Source organism: Salvelinus fontinalis, chromosome 8, assembly GCF_029448725.1.
Source record: "Salvelinus fontinalis isolate EN_2023a chromosome 8, ASM2944872v1, whole genome shotgun sequence".
Classification (NCBI taxonomy): Eukaryota; Metazoa; Chordata; class Actinopteri; order Salmoniformes; family Salmonidae; genus Salvelinus; species Salvelinus fontinalis.
Genome location: NC_074672.1, coordinates 47,811,844 through 47,828,743, shown reverse-complemented (window position 1 = coordinate 47,828,743; position 16,900 = coordinate 47,811,844). Strand labels below are relative to the sequence as shown.

The following is a 16,900-nucleotide window of genomic DNA, read 5'->3' as shown; positions in this document are numbered from 1 at the left end:
GTGCGGGGACAGACTGACGGACGGACGGAGGGACGCGTGCGGGGACGGACGGAGGGACGCGTGCGGGGACGGACGGAGGGAGGGACGCGTGCGGGGACGGACGGAGGGAGGGACGCGTGCGGGGACGGACGGAGGGAGGGACGCGTGCGGGGACGGACGGAGGGACGCATGCTGGGGCGGACGGAGGGAGGGACGCGTGCGGAAACGGACGGAGGGACGCGTGCGGGGACGGAGGGAGTGACGCGTGCGGAGATGGACGGACGGAGGGACGCGTGCGGGGAGGGACGTGTGGGGGGGGAGGGACTCGTGCGGGGGGGGGGGGGCGGGGAGAGACGCGTGCGGGGACGGGGGGATGGACGGAGGGACGCGGGGGGATGGAGGGACGCGTGCGGGGACGGACGGAGGGACGCGTGCGGGGACGGACGGAGGGAGGGACGCGTGCGGGGACGGACGGAGGGAGGGACGCGTGCGGGGGGGGGGGGCGGGGAGAGACGCGTGCGGGGACGGGGGGATGGACGGAGGGACGCGGGGGGATGGAGGGACGCGTGCGGGGACGGACGGAGGGACGCGTGCGGGGACGGACGGAGGGAGGGACGCGTGCGGGGACGGACGGAGGGAGGGACGCGTGCGGGGACGGACGGAGGGAGGGACGCGTGCGGGGACGGACGGAGGGAGGGACGCGTGCGGGGACGGACGGAGGGACGCATGCTGGGGCGGACGGAGGGAGGGACGCGTGCGGAAACGGACGGAGGGACGCGTGCGGGGACGGAGGGAGTGACGCGTGCGGAGATGGACGGACGGAGGGACGCGTGCGGGGAGGGACGTGTGGGGGGGGAGGGACTCGTGCGGGGGGGGGGCGGGGAGAGACGCGTGCGGGGACGGGGGGATGGACGGAGGGACGCGGGGGGATGGAGGGACGCGTGCGGGGACGGGGGGATGGACGGGGGGACGGGGCGGAGGGACGGACGGACGGAGGGAGGGACGGGGGGGGGGGGGGACGCGTGCGGGGACAGGGGGAATGGACGGAGGGACGCGTGCGGGGATGGAGGGACGCGTGCGGGGACAGGCGACCAGGGGGGACGTGTGCGGTGACGGAAGATGGACGCGAGCCAGGACGCACACCTACCTTAGCTGTACACTCCAATCAGAAAAGCTGAGAAAGAGAAGCCCGGGTCCAAGGTTTCAGTGAATCATTGTCCTCTTTATAATGGATGCTTCTGGAAGATAGCTGTCTAATGGCTGCTGTTGTCTTAATGTAGGGAAGCCCAGTGGACATCAACCCTCTTCCACTCCTCTTGCTGCTTCGTCGCAGGTTAAACTGGATCCTCTTGTTCCTCCATCTCATCTCTTCAACCCTCCTCCTAAAGTCCATCCGACCAACACTCTGACCACTAAGGCTTACTCTCCACCGGGTAACGTCTCATTTAATCACCACTCACAGCGTGCTTACAACAACTGGTTATTAGAACACTTCTTACAAGATTTCACACTGCTTGTAATATGACGATAACACAGGCTTATGAAGTCTTATCATATTTTACACCATAGAATTACATATAGGATCTCTGTGTTTATCTCTGTGTTTATAGGATCTTTGTGTTTCTCTGTTTATAGGATCTCTGTTTATATACTGTTTCTAATATGTTATCATATTTTTTCAGTGCGATCATTGATCCAATGTAACCCAGTTTAAAGTGCTGTGCTATCAGATCAGGTGGCAGTCTGTTCTCCACCTTCACTCGGGCTGTTTCTCTCCCTCCAGGACTGAGGTGTCTGCCCAAACCTGGCCCTCCACCCTCTGGTCTGAAATCACAGGACCACAGAGGGACGTTTGTAGACCAACAGGTGACGGAAGCCATTAAGTAGCAATCAATCAATCAAATGTACACTGACTATACCAAACATTAGGAACACCTTCCTAATATTGAGTGGCACCTCCTTTTTGCCTTCAGAACAGCCTCAGTTCGTCAGGACATGGACTCTACAAGGTGTCGAAAGCGTTCCACAGGGATGCTGGCCCATGTTGACTCCAATGCTTCCCACAGTTGTGTTAAGTTGGCTGGATGTCCTTTTGGGTGGTGGACTATTCTTGATACACACGGGAAACTGTTGAGTGTAAAAAACCCAGCAACGTTGCAGTTCTTGACACAAACCGTTGCGCCTGACACCTACTACCATACCCCTGTTCAAAGGTACTTTTTTCTTGCCCATCCACCCTCTGAATGGCACACATACACAAGCCATGTCACAAGGCTTAAAAATCCTTCTTTAACCTGTCTCCTCCCCTTCATCTACACCGATTTTGAAGTGACATCAATAAGAGATCATAGCTTGGATTCACCTGGTCAGTCTGTCATGGAAGCAGGTGTTCCTAATGTTTTGTATACTCAATGTATTTTATAAAACCCTTTTTTTCTCCAGTCTTGACAGATCAGATTGAATCTTTTGCCAATAGTTGGGCTGCTTGTGTAAATGCAGCCTTTGAAAGAGGAGCCGGTATGAGAGAGGAACCATAGTCACTATTGTTAGACTCGGTTTTTAGATTCAGACGTAAAAAGCAGAATGAAATAGTTGACTCCCGGAAATAGTTCTAGAGCAGACCGGAACAATAAAACAGAACTAACACATATATATATTTAGAACAGTTGTATTTCTCTGGTAGCCTGGCGGTCTCCACAATGACTACTCGTTCACGGTTACTAACACCGGTAGTAGTAGTAGTTCACCGTTACTGACACCGGTAGTAGTAGTAGTTCACGGTTACTAACACCGGTAGTAGTAGTAGTTCACGGTTACTAACACCGGTAGTAGTAGTAGTTCACGGTTACTGACACCGGTAGTAGTAGTAGTTCACGGTTACTGACACCGGTAGTAGTAGTAGTAGTTCACGGTTACTGACACCGGTAGTAGTAGTTCACGGTTACTGACACCGGTAGTAGTAGTAGTAGTTCACGGTTACTGACACCGGTAGTAGTAGTAGTAGTTCACGGTTACTGACACCGGTAGTAGTAGTAGTAGTTCACGGTTACTGACACCGGTAGTAGTAGTAGTAGTTCACGGTTACTGACACCGGTAGTAGTAGTAGTAGTTCACGGTTACTGACACCGGTAGTAGTAGTTCACGGTTACTGACACCGGTAGTAGTAGTTCACGGTTACTGACACCGGTAGTAGTAGTTCACGGTTACTGACACCGGTAGTAGTAGTTCACGGTTACTGACACCGGTAGTAGTAGTTCACGGTTACTGACACCGGTAGTAGTAGTTCACGGTTACTGACACCGGTAGTAGTAGTTCACGGTTACTGACACCGGTAGTAGTAGTTCACGGTTACTGACACCGGTAGTAGTAGTTCACGGTTACTGACACCGGTAGTAGTAGTTCACGGTTACTGACACCGGTAGTAGTAGTTCACGGTTACTGACACCGGTAGTAGTAGTTCACGGTTACTGACACCGGTAGTAGTAGTTCACGGTTACTGACACCGGTAGTAGTAGTTCACGGTTACTGACACCGGTAGTAGTAGTTCACGGTTACTGACACCGGTAGTAGTAGTTCACGGTTACTGACACCGGTAGTAGTAGTTCACGGTTACTGACACCGGTAGTAGTAGTTCACGGTTACTGACACCGGTAGTAGTAGTTCACGGTTACTGACACCGGTAGTAGTAGTTCACGGTTACTGACACCGGTAGTAGTAGTTCACGGTTACTGACACCGGTAGTAGTAGTTCACGGTTACTGACACCGGTAGTAGTAGTTCACGGTTACTGACACCGGTAGTAGTAGTTCACGGTTACTGACACCGGTAGTAGTAGTTCACGGTTACTGACACCGGTAGTAGTAGTTCACGGTTACTGACACCGGTAGTAGTAGTTCACGGTTACTGACACCGGTAGTAGTAGTTCACGGTTACTGACACCGGTAGTAGTAGTTCACGGTTACTGACACCGGTAGTAGTAGTTCACGGTTACTGACACCGGTAGTAGTAGTTCACGGTTACTGACACCGGTAGTAGTAGTTCACGGTTACTGACACCGGTAGTAGTAGTTCACGGTTACTGACACCGGTAGTAGTAGTTCACGGTTACTGACACCGGTAGTAGTAGTTCACGGTTACTGACACCGGTAGTAGTAGTTCACGGTTACTGACACCGGTAGTAGTAGTTCACGGTTACTGACACCGGTAGTAGTAGTTCACGGTTACTGACACCGGTAGTAGTAGTTCACGGTTACTGACACCGGTAGTAGTAGTTCACGGTTACTGACACCGGTAGTAGTAGTTCACGGTTACTGACACCGGTAGTAGTAGTTCACGGTTACTGACACCGGTAGTAGTAGTTCACGGTTACTGACACCGGTAGTAGTAGTTCACGGTTACTGACACCGGTAGTAGTAGTTCACGGTTACTGACACCGGTAGTAGTAGTTCACGGTTACTGACACCGGTAGTAGTAGTTCACGGTTACTGACACCGGTAGTAGTAGTTCACGGTTACTGACACCGGTAGTAGTAGTTCACGGTTACTGACACCGGTAGTAGTAGTTGTTCACGGTTACTGACACCGGTAGTAGTAGTTGTTCACGGTTACTGACACCGGTAGTAGTAGTTGTTCACGGTTACTGACACCGGTAGTAGTAGTAGTTCACGGTTACTGACACCGGTAGTAGTAGTAGTTCACGGTTACTGACACCGGTAGTAGTAGTAGTTCACGGTTACTGACACCGGTAGTAGTAGTAGTTCACGGTTACTGACACCGGTAGTAGTAGTAGTTCACGGTTACTGACACCGGTAGTAGTAGTAGTTCACGGTTACTGACACCGGTAGTAGTAGTAGTTCACGGTTACTGACACCGGTAGTAGTAGTAGTTCACGGTTACTGACACCGGTAGTAGTAGTAGTTCACGGTTACTGACACCGGTAGTAGTAGTAGTTCACGGTTACTGACACCGGTAGTAGTAGTAGTTCACGGTTACTGACACCGGTAGTAGTAGTAGTTCACGGTTACTGACACCGGTAGTAGTAGTAGTTCACGGTTACTGACACCGGTAGTAGTAGTAGTTCACGGTTACTGACACCGGTAGTAGTAGTAGTTCACGGTTACTGACACCGGTAGTAGTAGTAGTAGTTCACGGTTACTGACACCGGTAGTAGTAGTAGTAGTTCACGGTTACTGACACCGGTAGTAGTAGTAGTAGTTCACGGTTACTGACACCGGTAGTAGTAGTAGTAGTTCACGGTTACTGACACCGGTAGTAGTAGTAGTAGTTCACGGTTACTGACACCGGTAGTAGTAGTAGTAGTTCACGGTTACTGACACCGGTAGTAGTAGTAGTAGTAGTTCACGGTTACTGACACCGGTAGTAGTAGTAGTTCACGGTTACTGACACCGGTAGTAGTAGTAGTAGTAGTTCACGGTTACTGACACCGGTAGTAGTAGTAGTAGTAGTTCACGGTTACTGACACCCGTAGTAGTAGTAGTAGTAGTTCACGGTTACTGACACCGGTAGTAGTAGTAGTAGTAGTTCACGGTTACTGACACCGGTAGTAGTAGTAGTAGTAGTTCACGGTTACTGACACCGGTAGTAGTAGTTTACGGTTACTGACACCGGTAGTAGTAGTTCACGGTTACTGACACCGGTAGTAGTAGTTCACGGTTACTGACACCGGTAGTAGTAGTTCACGGTTACTGACACCGGTAGTAGTAGTTCACGGTTACTGACACCGGTAGTAGTAGTTCACGGTTACTGACACCGGTAGTAGTAGTTCACGGTTACTGACACCGGTAGTAGTAGTTCACGGTTACTGACACCGGTAGTAGTAGTTCACGGTTACTGACACCGGTAGTAGTAGTTCACGGTTACTGACACCGGTAGTAGTAGTTCACGGTTACTGACACCGGTAGTAGTAGTTCACGGTTACTGACACCGGTAGTAGTAGTTCACGGTTACTGACACCGGTAGTAGTAGTTCACGGTTACTGACACCGGTAGTAGTAGTTCACGGTTACTGACACCGGTAGTAGTAGTTCACGGTTACTGACACCGGTAGTAGTAGTTCACGGTTACTGACACCGGTAGTAGTAGTAGTTCACGGTTACTGACACCGGTAGTAGTAGTAGTTCACGGTTACTGACACCGGTAGTAGTAGTAGTTCACGGTTACTGACACCGGTAGTAGTAGTAGTTCACGGTTACTGACACCGGTAGTAGTAGTAGTTCACGGTTACTGACACCGGTAGTAGTAGTAGTTCACGGTTACTGACACCGGTAGTAGTAGTAGTTCACGGTTACTGACACCGGTAGTAGTAGTTGTTCACGGTTACTGACACCGGTAGTAGTAGTAGTTCACGGTTACTGACACCGGTAGTAGTAGTAGTTCACGGTTACTGACACCGGTAGTAGTAGTAGTTCACGGTTACTGACACCGGTAGTAGTAGTAGTTCACGGTTACTGACACCGGTAGTAGTAGTAGTTCACGGTTACTGACACCGGTAGTAGTAGTAGTTCACGGTTACTGACACCGGTAGTAGTAGTAGTTCACGGTTACTGACACCGGTAGTAGTAGTAGTTCACGGTTACTGACACCGGTAGTAGTAGTAGTTCACGGTTACTGACACCGGTAGTAGTAGTAGTTCACGGTTACTGACACCGGTAGTAGTAGTAGTTCACGGTTACTGACACCGGTAGTAGTAGTAGTTCACGGTTACTGACACCGGTAGTAGTAGTAGTTCACGGTTACTGACACCGGTAGTAGTAGTAGTTCACGGTTACTGACACCGGTAGTAGTAGTAGTAGTTCACGGTTACTGACACCGGTAGTAGTAGTAGTAGTTCACGGTTACTGACACCGGTAGTAGTAGTAGTAGTTCACGGTTACTGACACCGGTAGTAGTAGTAGTAGTTCACGGTTACTGACACCGGTAGTAGTAGTTCACGGTTACTGACACCGGTAGTAGTAGTAGTAGTTCACGGTTACTGACACCGGTAGTAGTAGTAGTAGTTCACGGTTACTGACACCGGTAGTAGTAGTAGTAGTTCACGGTTACTGACACCGGTAGTAGTAGTAGTAGTTCACGGTTACTGACACCGGTAGTAGTAGTAGTAGTTCACGGTTACTGACACCGGTAGTAGTAGTAGTAGTTCACGGTTACTGACACCGGTAGTAGTAGTAGTAGTAGTTCACGGTTACTGACACCGGTAGTAGTAGTAGTAGTAGTTCACGGTTACTGACACCGGTAGTAGTAGTAGTTCACGGTTACTGACACCGGTAGTAGTAGTAGTTCACGGTTACTGACACCGGTAGTAGTAGTAGTAGTAGTTCACGGTTACTGACACCGGTAGTAGTAGTAGTAGTAGTTCACGGTTACTGACACCGGTAGTAGTAGTAGTAGTAGTTCACGGTTACTGACACCGGTAGTAGTAGTAGTAGTAGTAGTTCACGGTTACTGACACCGGTAGTAGTAGTTTACGGTTACTGACACCGGTAGTAGTAGTTTACGGTTACTGACACCGGTAGTAGTAGTTTACGGTTACTGACACCGGTAGTAGTAGTTTACGGTTACTGACACCGGTAGTAGTAGTTCACGGTTACTGACACCGGTAGTAGTAGTTCACGGTTACTGACACCGGTAGTAGTAGTTCACGGTTACTGACACCGGTAGTAGTAGTAGTTCACGGTTACTGACACCGGTAGTAGTAGTAGTAGTAGTTCACGGTTACTGACACCGGTAGTAGTAGTAGTAGTAGTTCACGGTTACTGACACCCGTAGTAGTAGTAGTAGTAGTTCACGGTTACTGACACCGGTAGTAGTAGTAGTTCACGGTTACTGACACCGGTAGTAGTAGTAGTAGTAGTTCACGGTTACTGACACCGGTAGTAGTAGTTTACGGTTACTGACACCGGTAGTAGTAGTTTACGGTTACTGACACCGGTAGTAGTAGTTCACGGTTACTGACACCGGTAGTAGTAGTTCACGGTTACTGACACCGGTAGTAGTAGTTCACGGTTACTGACACCGGTAGTAGTAGTTCACGGTTACTGACACCGGTAGTAGTAGTTCACGGTTACTGACACCGGTAGTAGTAGTTCACGGTTACTGACACCGGTAGTAGTAGTTCACGGTTACTGACACCGGTAGTAGTAGTTCACGGTTACTGACACCGGTAGTAGTAGTTCACGGTTACTGACACCGGTAGTAGTAGTTCACGGTTACTGACACCGGTAGTAGTAGTTCACGGTTACTGACACCGGTAGTAGTAGTTCACGGTTACTGACACCGGTAGTAGTAGTAGTTCACGGTTACTGACACCGGTAGTAGTAGTAGTTCACGGTTACTGACACCGGTAGTAGTAGTAGTTCACGGTTACTGACACCGGTAGTAGTAGTAGTTCACGGTTACTGACACCGGTAGTAGTAGTAGTTCACGGTTACTGACACCGGTAGTAGTAGTAGTTCACGGTTACTGACACCGGTAGTAGTAGTAGTTCACGGTTACTGACACCGGTAGTAGTAGTAGTTCACGGTTACTGACACCGGTAGTAGTAGTAGTTCACGGTTACTGACACCGGTAGTAGTAGTAGTTCACGGTTACTGACACCGGTAGTAGTAGTAGTTCACGGTTACTGACACCGGTAGTAGTAGTAGTTCACGGTTACTGACACCGGTAGTAGTAGTAGTTCACGGTTACTGACACCGGTAGTAGTAGTAGTTCACGGTTACTGACACCGGTAGTAGTAGTAGTTCACGGTTACTGACACCGGTAGTAGTAGTAGTTCACGGTTACTGACACCGGTAGTAGTACTAGTTCACGGTTACTGACACCGGTAGTAGTAGTAGTTCACGGTTACTGACACCGGTAGTAGTAGTAGTTCACGGTTACTGACACCGGTAGTAGTAGTAGTTCACGGTTACTGACACCGGTAGTAGTAGTAGTTCACGGTTACTGACACCGGTAGTAGTAGTAGTTCACGGTTACTGACACCGGTAGTAGTAGTAGTTCACGGTTACTGACACCGGTAGTAGTAGTAGTTCACGGTTACTGACACCGGTAGTAGTAGTAGTTCACGGTTACTGACACCGGTAGTAGTAGTAGTTCACGGTTACTGACACCGGTAGTAGTAGTAGTTCACGGTTACTGACACCGGTAGTAGTAGTAGTAGTTCACGGTTACTGACACCGGTAGTAGTAGTAGTAGTTCACGGTTACTGACACCGGTAGTAGTAGTAGTAGTTCACGGTTACTGACACCGGTAGTAGTAGTAGTAGTTCACGGTTACTGACACCGGTAGTAGTAGTAGTAGTAGTTCACGGTTACTGACACCGGTAGTAGTAGTAGTAGTAGTTCACGGTTACTGACACCGGTAGTAGTAGTAGTAGTAGTTCACGGTTACTGACACCGGTAGTAGTAGTAGTAGTAGTTCACGGTTACTGACACCGGTAGTAGTAGTAGTAGTAGTTCACGGTTACTGACACCGGTAGTAGTAGTAGTAGTAGTTCACGGTTACTGACACCGGTAGTAGTAGTAGTAGTAGTTCACGGTTACTGACACCGGTAGTAGTAGTAGTAGTAGTTCACGGTTACTGACACCGGTAGTAGTAGTAGTAGTAGTTCACGGTTACTGACACCGGTAGTAGTAGTAGTAGTAGTTCACGGTTACTGACACCGGTAGTAGTAGTAGTAGTAGTTCACGGTTACTGACACCGGTAGTAGTAGTAGTAGTAGTTCACGGTTACTGACACCGGTAGTAGTAGTAGTAGTAGTTCACGGTTACTGACACCGGTAGTAGTAGTAGTAGTAGTTCACGGTTACTGACACCGGTAGTAGTAGTAGTAGTAGTTCACGGTTACTGACACCGGTAGTAGTAGTAGTAGTAGTTCACGGTTACTGACACCGGTAGTAGTAGTAGTAGTAGTTCACGGTTACTGACACCGGTAGTAGTAGTAGTAGTAGTTCACGGTTACTGACACCGGTAGTAGTAGTAGTAGTAGTTCACGGTTACTGACACCGGTAGTAGTAGTAGTAGTAGTTCACGGTTACTGACACCGGTAGTAGTAGTAGTAGTAGTTCACGGTTACTGACACCGGTAGTAGTAGTAGTAGTAGTTCACGGTTACTGACACCGGTAGTAGTAGTAGTAGTAGTTCACGGTTACTGACACCGGTAGTAGTAGTAGTAGTAGTTCACGGTTACTGACACCGGTAGTAGTAGTAGTAGTAGTAGTTCACGGTTACTGACACCGGTAGTAGTAGTAGTAGTAGTTCACGGTTACTGACACCGGTAGTAGTAGTAGTAGTAGTTCACGGTTACTGACACCGGTAGTAGTAGTAGTAGTAGTTCACGGTTACTGACACCGGTAGTAGTAGTAGTAGTAGTTCACGGTTACTGACACCGGTAGTAGTAGTAGTAGTAGTTCACGGTTACTGACACCGGTAGTAGTAGTTCACGGTTACTGACACCGGTAGTAGTAGTTCACGGTTACTGACACCGGTAGTAGTAGTTCACGGTTACTGACACCGGTAGTAGTAGTTCACGGTTACTGACACCGGTAGTAGTAGTTCACGGTTACTGACACCGGTAGTAGTAGTTCACGGTTACTGACACCGGTAGTAGTAGTTCACGGTTACTGACACCGGTAGTAGTAGTTCACGGTTACTGACACCGGTAGTAGTAGTTCACGGTTACTGACACCGGTAGTAGTAGTTCACGGTTACTGACACCGGTAGTAGTAGTTCACGGTTACTGACACCGGTAGTAGTAGTTCACGGTTACTGACACCGGTAGTAGTAGTTCACGGTTACTGACACCGGTAGTAGTAGTTCACGGTTACTGACACCGGTAGTAGTAGTTCACGGTTACTGACACCGGTAGTAGTAGTTCACGGTTACTGACACCGGTAGTAGTAGTTCACGGTTACTGACACCGGTAGTAGTAGTAGTTCACGGTTACTGACACCGGTAGTAGTAGTTCACGGTTACTGACACCGGTAGTAGCAGTAGTTCACGGTTACTGACACCGGTAGTAGCAGTAGTTCACGGTTACTGACACCGGTAGTAGCAGTAGTTCACGGTTACTGACACCGGTAGTAGCAGTAGTTCACGGTTACTGACACCGGTAGTAGCAGTAGTTCACGGTTACTGACACCGGTAGTAGCAGTAGTTCACGGTTACTGACACCGGTAGTAGCAGTAGTTCACGGTTACTAATACCGGTAGTAGTTCACGGTTCCTGACACCGGTAGTAGTAGTAGTAGTTCACGGTTACTGACACCGGTAGTAGTAGTAGTAGTTCACGGTTACTGACACCGGTAGTAGTAGTAGTAGTTCACGGTTACTGACACCGGTAGTAGTAGTAGTAGTTCACGGTTACTGACACCGGTAGTAGTAGTAGTAGTTCACGGTTACTGACACCGGTAGTAGTAGTAGTAGTAGTTCACGGTTACTGACACCGGTAGTAGTAGTAGTAGTTCACGGTTACTGACACCGGTAGTAGTAGTAGTAGTAGTTCACGGTTACTGACACCGGTAGTAGTAGTAGTAGTAGTTCACGGTTACTGACACCGGTAGTAGTAGTAGTTCACGGTTACTGACACCGGTAGTAGTAGTTCACGGTTACTGACACCGGTAGTAGCAGTAGTTCACGGTTACTGACACCGGTAGTAGCAGTAGTTCACGGTTACTGACACCGGTAGTAGCAGTAGTTCACGGTTACTGACACCGGTAGTAGCAGTAGTTCACGGTTACTGACACCGGTAGTAGCAGTAGTTCACGGTTACTGACACCGGTAGTAGCAGTAGTTCACGGTTACTGACACCGGTAGTAGCAGTAGTTCACGGTTACTGACACCGGTAGTAGCAGTAGTTCACGGTTACTAATACCGGTAGTAGTTCACGGTTCCTGACACCGGTAGTAGTAGTAGTAGTTCACGGTTACTGACACCGGTAGTAGTAGTAGTAGTTCACGGTTACTGACACCGGTAGTAGTAGTAGTAGTTCACGGTTACTGACACCGGTAGTAGTAGTAGTAGTAGTTCACGGTTACTGACACCGGTAGTAGTAGTAGTAGTAGTTCACGGTTACTGACACCGGTAGTAGTAGTAGTAGTAGTTCACGGTTACTGACACCGGTAGTAGTAGTAGTAGTAGTTCACGGTTACTGACACCGGTAGTAGTAGTAGTAGTAGTTCACGGTTACTGACACCGGTAGTAGTAGTAGTAGTAGTTCACGGTTACTGACACCGGTAGTAGTAGTAGTAGTAGTTCACGGTTACTGACACCGGTAGTAGTAGTAGTAGTAGTAGTTCACGGTTACTGACACCGGTAGTAGTAGTAGTAGTTCACGGTTACTGACACCGGTAGTAGTAGTAGTAGTAGTAGTTCACGGTTACTGACACCGGTAGTAGTAGTAGTAGTAGTAGTTCACGGTTACTGACACCGGTAGTAGTAGTAGTAGTAGTAGTTCACGGTTACTGACACCGGTAGTAGTAGTAGTAGTAGTTCACGGTTACTGACACCGGTAGTAGTAGTAGTAGTAGTTCACGGTTACTGACACCGGTAGTAGTAGTTCACGGTTACTGACACCGGTAGTAGTAGTTCACGGTTACTGACACCGGTAGTAGTAGTTCACGGTTACTGACACCGGTAGTAGTAGTTCACGGTTACTGACACCGGTAGTAGTAGTTCACGGTTACTGACACCGGTAGTAGTAGTTCACGGTTACTGACACCGGTAGTAGTAGTTCACGGTTACTGACACCGGTAGTAGTAGTTCACGGTTACTGACACCGGTAGTAGTAGTTCACGGTTACTGACACCGGTAGTAGTAGTTCACGGTTACTGACACCGGTAGTAGTAGTTCACGGTTACTGACACCGGTAGTAGTAGTTCACGGTTACTGACACCGGTAGTAGTAGTTCACGGTTACTGACACCGGTAGTAGTAGTTCACGGTTACTGACACCGGTAGTAGTAGTAGTTCACGGTTACTGACACCGGTAGTAGTAGTAGTTCACGGTTACTGACACCGGTAGTAGTAGTAGTTCACGGTTACTGACACCGGTAGTAGTAGTAGTTCACGGTTACTGACACCGGTAGTAGCAGTAGTTCACGGTTACTAATACCGGTAGTAGTTCACGGTTCCTGACACCGGTAGTAGTAGTAGTTGTTCACGGTTACTGACACCGGTAGTAGTAGTAGTAGTTCACGGTTACTGACACCGGTAGTAGTAGTAGTAGTTCACGGTTACTGACACCGGTAGTAGTAGTAGTAGTTCACGGTTACTGACACCGGTAGTAGTAGTTCACGGTTACTGACACCGGTAGTAGTAGTTCACGGTTACTGACACCGGTAGTAGTAGTAGTAGTTCACGGTTACTGACACCGGTAGTAGTAGTAGTAGTTCACGGTTACTGACACCGGTAGTAGTAGTAGTTCACGGTTACTGACACCGGTAGTAGTAGTAGTTCACGGTTACTGACACCGGTAGTAGTTGTTCACGGTTACTGACACCGGTAGTATTAGTTCACGGTTACTGACACCGGTAGTAGTTCACGGTTACTAACACCGGTAATAGCAGTAGTTCACGGTTACTAATACCGGTAGTAGTTCACGGTTACTGACACCGGTAGTAGCAGTAGTTCACGGTTACTGACACCGGTAGTAGCAGTAGTTCACGGTTACTAATACCGGTAGTAGTTCACGGTTACTGACACCGGTAGTAGTTCACGGTTACTGACACCGGTAGTAGTTGTAGTTCACGGTTACTGACACCGGTAATAGTAGTAGTTCACGGTTACTGACACCGGTAGTAGTAGTAGTTCACGGTTACTGACACCGGTAGTAGTAGTAGTTCACGGTTACTGACACCGGTAGTAGTAGTAGTTCACGGTTACTGACACCGGTAGTAGTAGTAGTTCACGGTTACTGACACCGGTAGTAGTAGTAGTTCACGGTTACTGACACCGGTAGTAGTAGTAGTTCACGGTTACTGACACCGGTAGTAGTAGTAGTTCACGGTTACTAACACCGGTAGTAGTAGTAGTTCACGGTTACTAACACCGGTAGTAGTAGTAGTTCACGGTTACTAACACCGGTAGTAGTAGTAGTTCACGGTTACTAACACCGGTAGTAGTAGTAGTTCACGGTTACTAACACCGGTAGTAGTAGTAGTTCACGGTTACTAACACCGGTAGTAGTAGTAGTTCACGGTTACTGACACCGGTAGTAGTAGTAGTAGTTCACGGTTACTGACACCGGTAGTAGTAGTAGTAGTTCACGGTTACTGACACCGGTAGTAGTAGTAGTAGTTCACGGTTACTGACACCGGTAGTAGTAGTAGTAGTAGTTCACGGTTACTGACACCGGTAGTAGTAGTAGTAGTTCACGGTTACTGACACCGGTAGTAGGAGTAGTTCACGGTTACTGACACCGGTAGTAGGAGTAGTTCACGGTTACTGACACCGGTAGTAGTAGTAGTTCACCGTTACTGACACCGGTAGTAGTAGTAGTTCACGGTTACTAACACCGGTAGTAGTAGTAGTAGTTCACGGTTACTGACACCGGTAGTAGTTCACGGTTACTGACACCGGTAGTAGTAGTAGTTCACGGTTACTAACACCGGTAGTAGTAGTAGTAGTTCACGGTTACTGACACCGGTAGTAGTTCACGGTTACTGACACCGGTAGTAGTAGTAGTTCACGGTTACTAACACCGGTAGTAGTAGTAGTAGTTCACGGTTACTGACACCGGTAGTAGTTCACGGTTACTGACACCGGTAGTAGTTCACGGTTACTGACACCGGTAGTAGTTCACGGTTACTGACACCGGTAGTAGTTCACGGTTACTGACACCGGTAGTAGTAGTAGTTCACGGTTACTGACACCGGTAGTAGTAGTAGTTCACCGTTACTGACACCGGTAGTAGTAGTAGTTCACGGTTACTAACACCGGTAGTAGTAGTAGTTCACGGTTACTGACACCGGTAGTAGTAGTAGTTCACGGTTACTAACACCGGTAGTAGTAGTAGTTCACGGTTACTAATACCGGTAGTAGTTGTGATTATGTTCTATCCTAAGTATCTTTCTCATCAGTCTGTATCTATCTCACTATTCTGTATATTTCTCACTATTCTGTATCTTTCTCACTAGTCTGTATCTTTCTCACTAGTCTGTATCTTTCTCACTAGTCTGTATCTTTCTCACTAGTCTGTATCTTTCTCACTAGTCTGTATCTTTCTCACTAGTCTGTATCTTTCTCACTAGTCTGTATCTTTCTCACTAGTCTGTATCTTTCTCACTAGTCTGTATCTTTCTCACTAGTCTGTATCTTTCTCACTAGTCTGTATCTTTCTCACTAGTCTGTATCTTTCTCACTAGTCTGTATCTTTCTCACTAGTCTGTATCTTTCTCACTAGTCTGTATCTTTGTCACTAGTCTGTGTCTTTGTCATTAGTCTGTATCTTTCTCAATAGTGTGTATCTTTCTCACTAGTCTGTATCTTTCTCACTAGTCTGTATCTTTCTCACTAGTCTGTATCTTTCTCACTAGTCTGTATCTTTGTCACTAGTCTGTATCTTTGTCACTAGTCTGTATCTTTATCAATAGCCTGTAACTTTGTCATTAGTCTATCTTTCTCATTAGTGTGTATCTTTCTCATTAGTGTGTATCTTTCTCATTAGTGTGTATCTTTCTCAATAGTCTGTATCTTTCTCAATAGTCTGTATCTTTCTCAATAGTCTGTATCTTTCTCAATAGTGTGTATCTTTCTCAATAGTGTGTATCTTTCTCAATAGTGTGTATCTTTGTCACTAGTCTGTGTCTTTGTCATTAGTCTGTATCTTTCTCAATAGTGTGTATCTTTCTCATTAGTTTGTGGGTGTCTGTATCTTTTTCGTTAGTCTGTATATTTTTCGTTAGTCTGTATATTTGTCGTTAGTCTGTATCTTTCTCGTTAGTCTGTATCTTTCTCACTAGTCTGTTACTTTGTCATTAGTCTGTATCTTTCTCATTAGTTTGTATCTGTCTCATTAGTCTGTATCTTTCTTGTTAGTCTGTAGGTGTCTGTATCTTTCTCGTTAGTCTGTATTTTTTTCGTTAGTCTGTGGGTGTCTGTATCTTTCTCATTAGTCTGTATCTTTCTTGTTAGTCTGTAGGTGTCTGTATCTTTCTCATTAGTCTGTAGGTGTCTGTATCTTTCTTGTTAGTCTGTATCTTTCTCGTTAGTCTGTATTTTTTTCGTTAGTCTGTAGGTGTCTATCTTTTTCGTTAGTCTGTATCTTTCTCATTAGTCTGTATCTTTCTCGTTAGTCTTTATTTTTTTCGTTAGTCTGTGGGTGTCGGTATCTTTCTCATTAGTCTGTATCTTTCTTGTTAGTCTGTGGGTGTCTGTATCTTTCTTGTTGGTCTGTGGGTGTCTGTATCTTTATTGTTAGTCTGTATCTTTCTTGTTAGTCTGTAGGTGTCTGTATCTTTTTTGTTAGTCTGTATTTTTTTCGTTAGTCTGTGGGTGTCTGTATCTGTCTCATTAGTCTGTATCTTTCTTGTTAGTCTGTATTTTTTTCGTTCGTCTGTAGGTGTCTGTATCTTTCTTGTTAGTCTGTTGGTGTCTATCTTTCTTGTTAGTCTGTGCGTGTCTGTATATTTCTCGTCAGTCTGTATCTTTCTCGTTAGTCTGTATCTTTCTCGTTAGTCTGTATCTTTCTTGTTAGTCTGTGCGTGTCTATCTTTCTCGTTAGTCTGTATCTTTCTTGTTAGTCTGTAGGTGTCTGTATCTTTCTCGTTAGTCTGTTGGTGTCTGTATCTTTCTTGTTAGTCTGTTGGTGTCTGTATCTTTCTTGTTAGTCTGTTGGTGTCTGTATCTTTCTTGTTAGTCTGTTGGTGTCTGTATCTTTCTTGTTAGTCTGTTGGTGTCTGTATCTTTCTTGTTAG

General features: G+C 47.2%; 1 protein-coding gene across 1 annotated transcript in view; it reads left to right on the top strand.

The window, feature by feature from the left end:
* The window catches only part of irak1 (interleukin-1 receptor-associated kinase 1), a 126,065-nt gene that overhangs the window by 2,694 nt on the left and 106,471 nt on the right, over positions 1-16,900 (top strand). The window contains exons 3-4 of the mRNA XM_055932733.1: positions 1,260-1,412; positions 1,763-1,845. Coding sequence (XP_055788708.1) covers positions 1,260-1,412; positions 1,763-1,845 — 236 coding nt within the window. The remainder of the gene's footprint in view (positions 1-1,259; positions 1,413-1,762; positions 1,846-16,900) is intronic.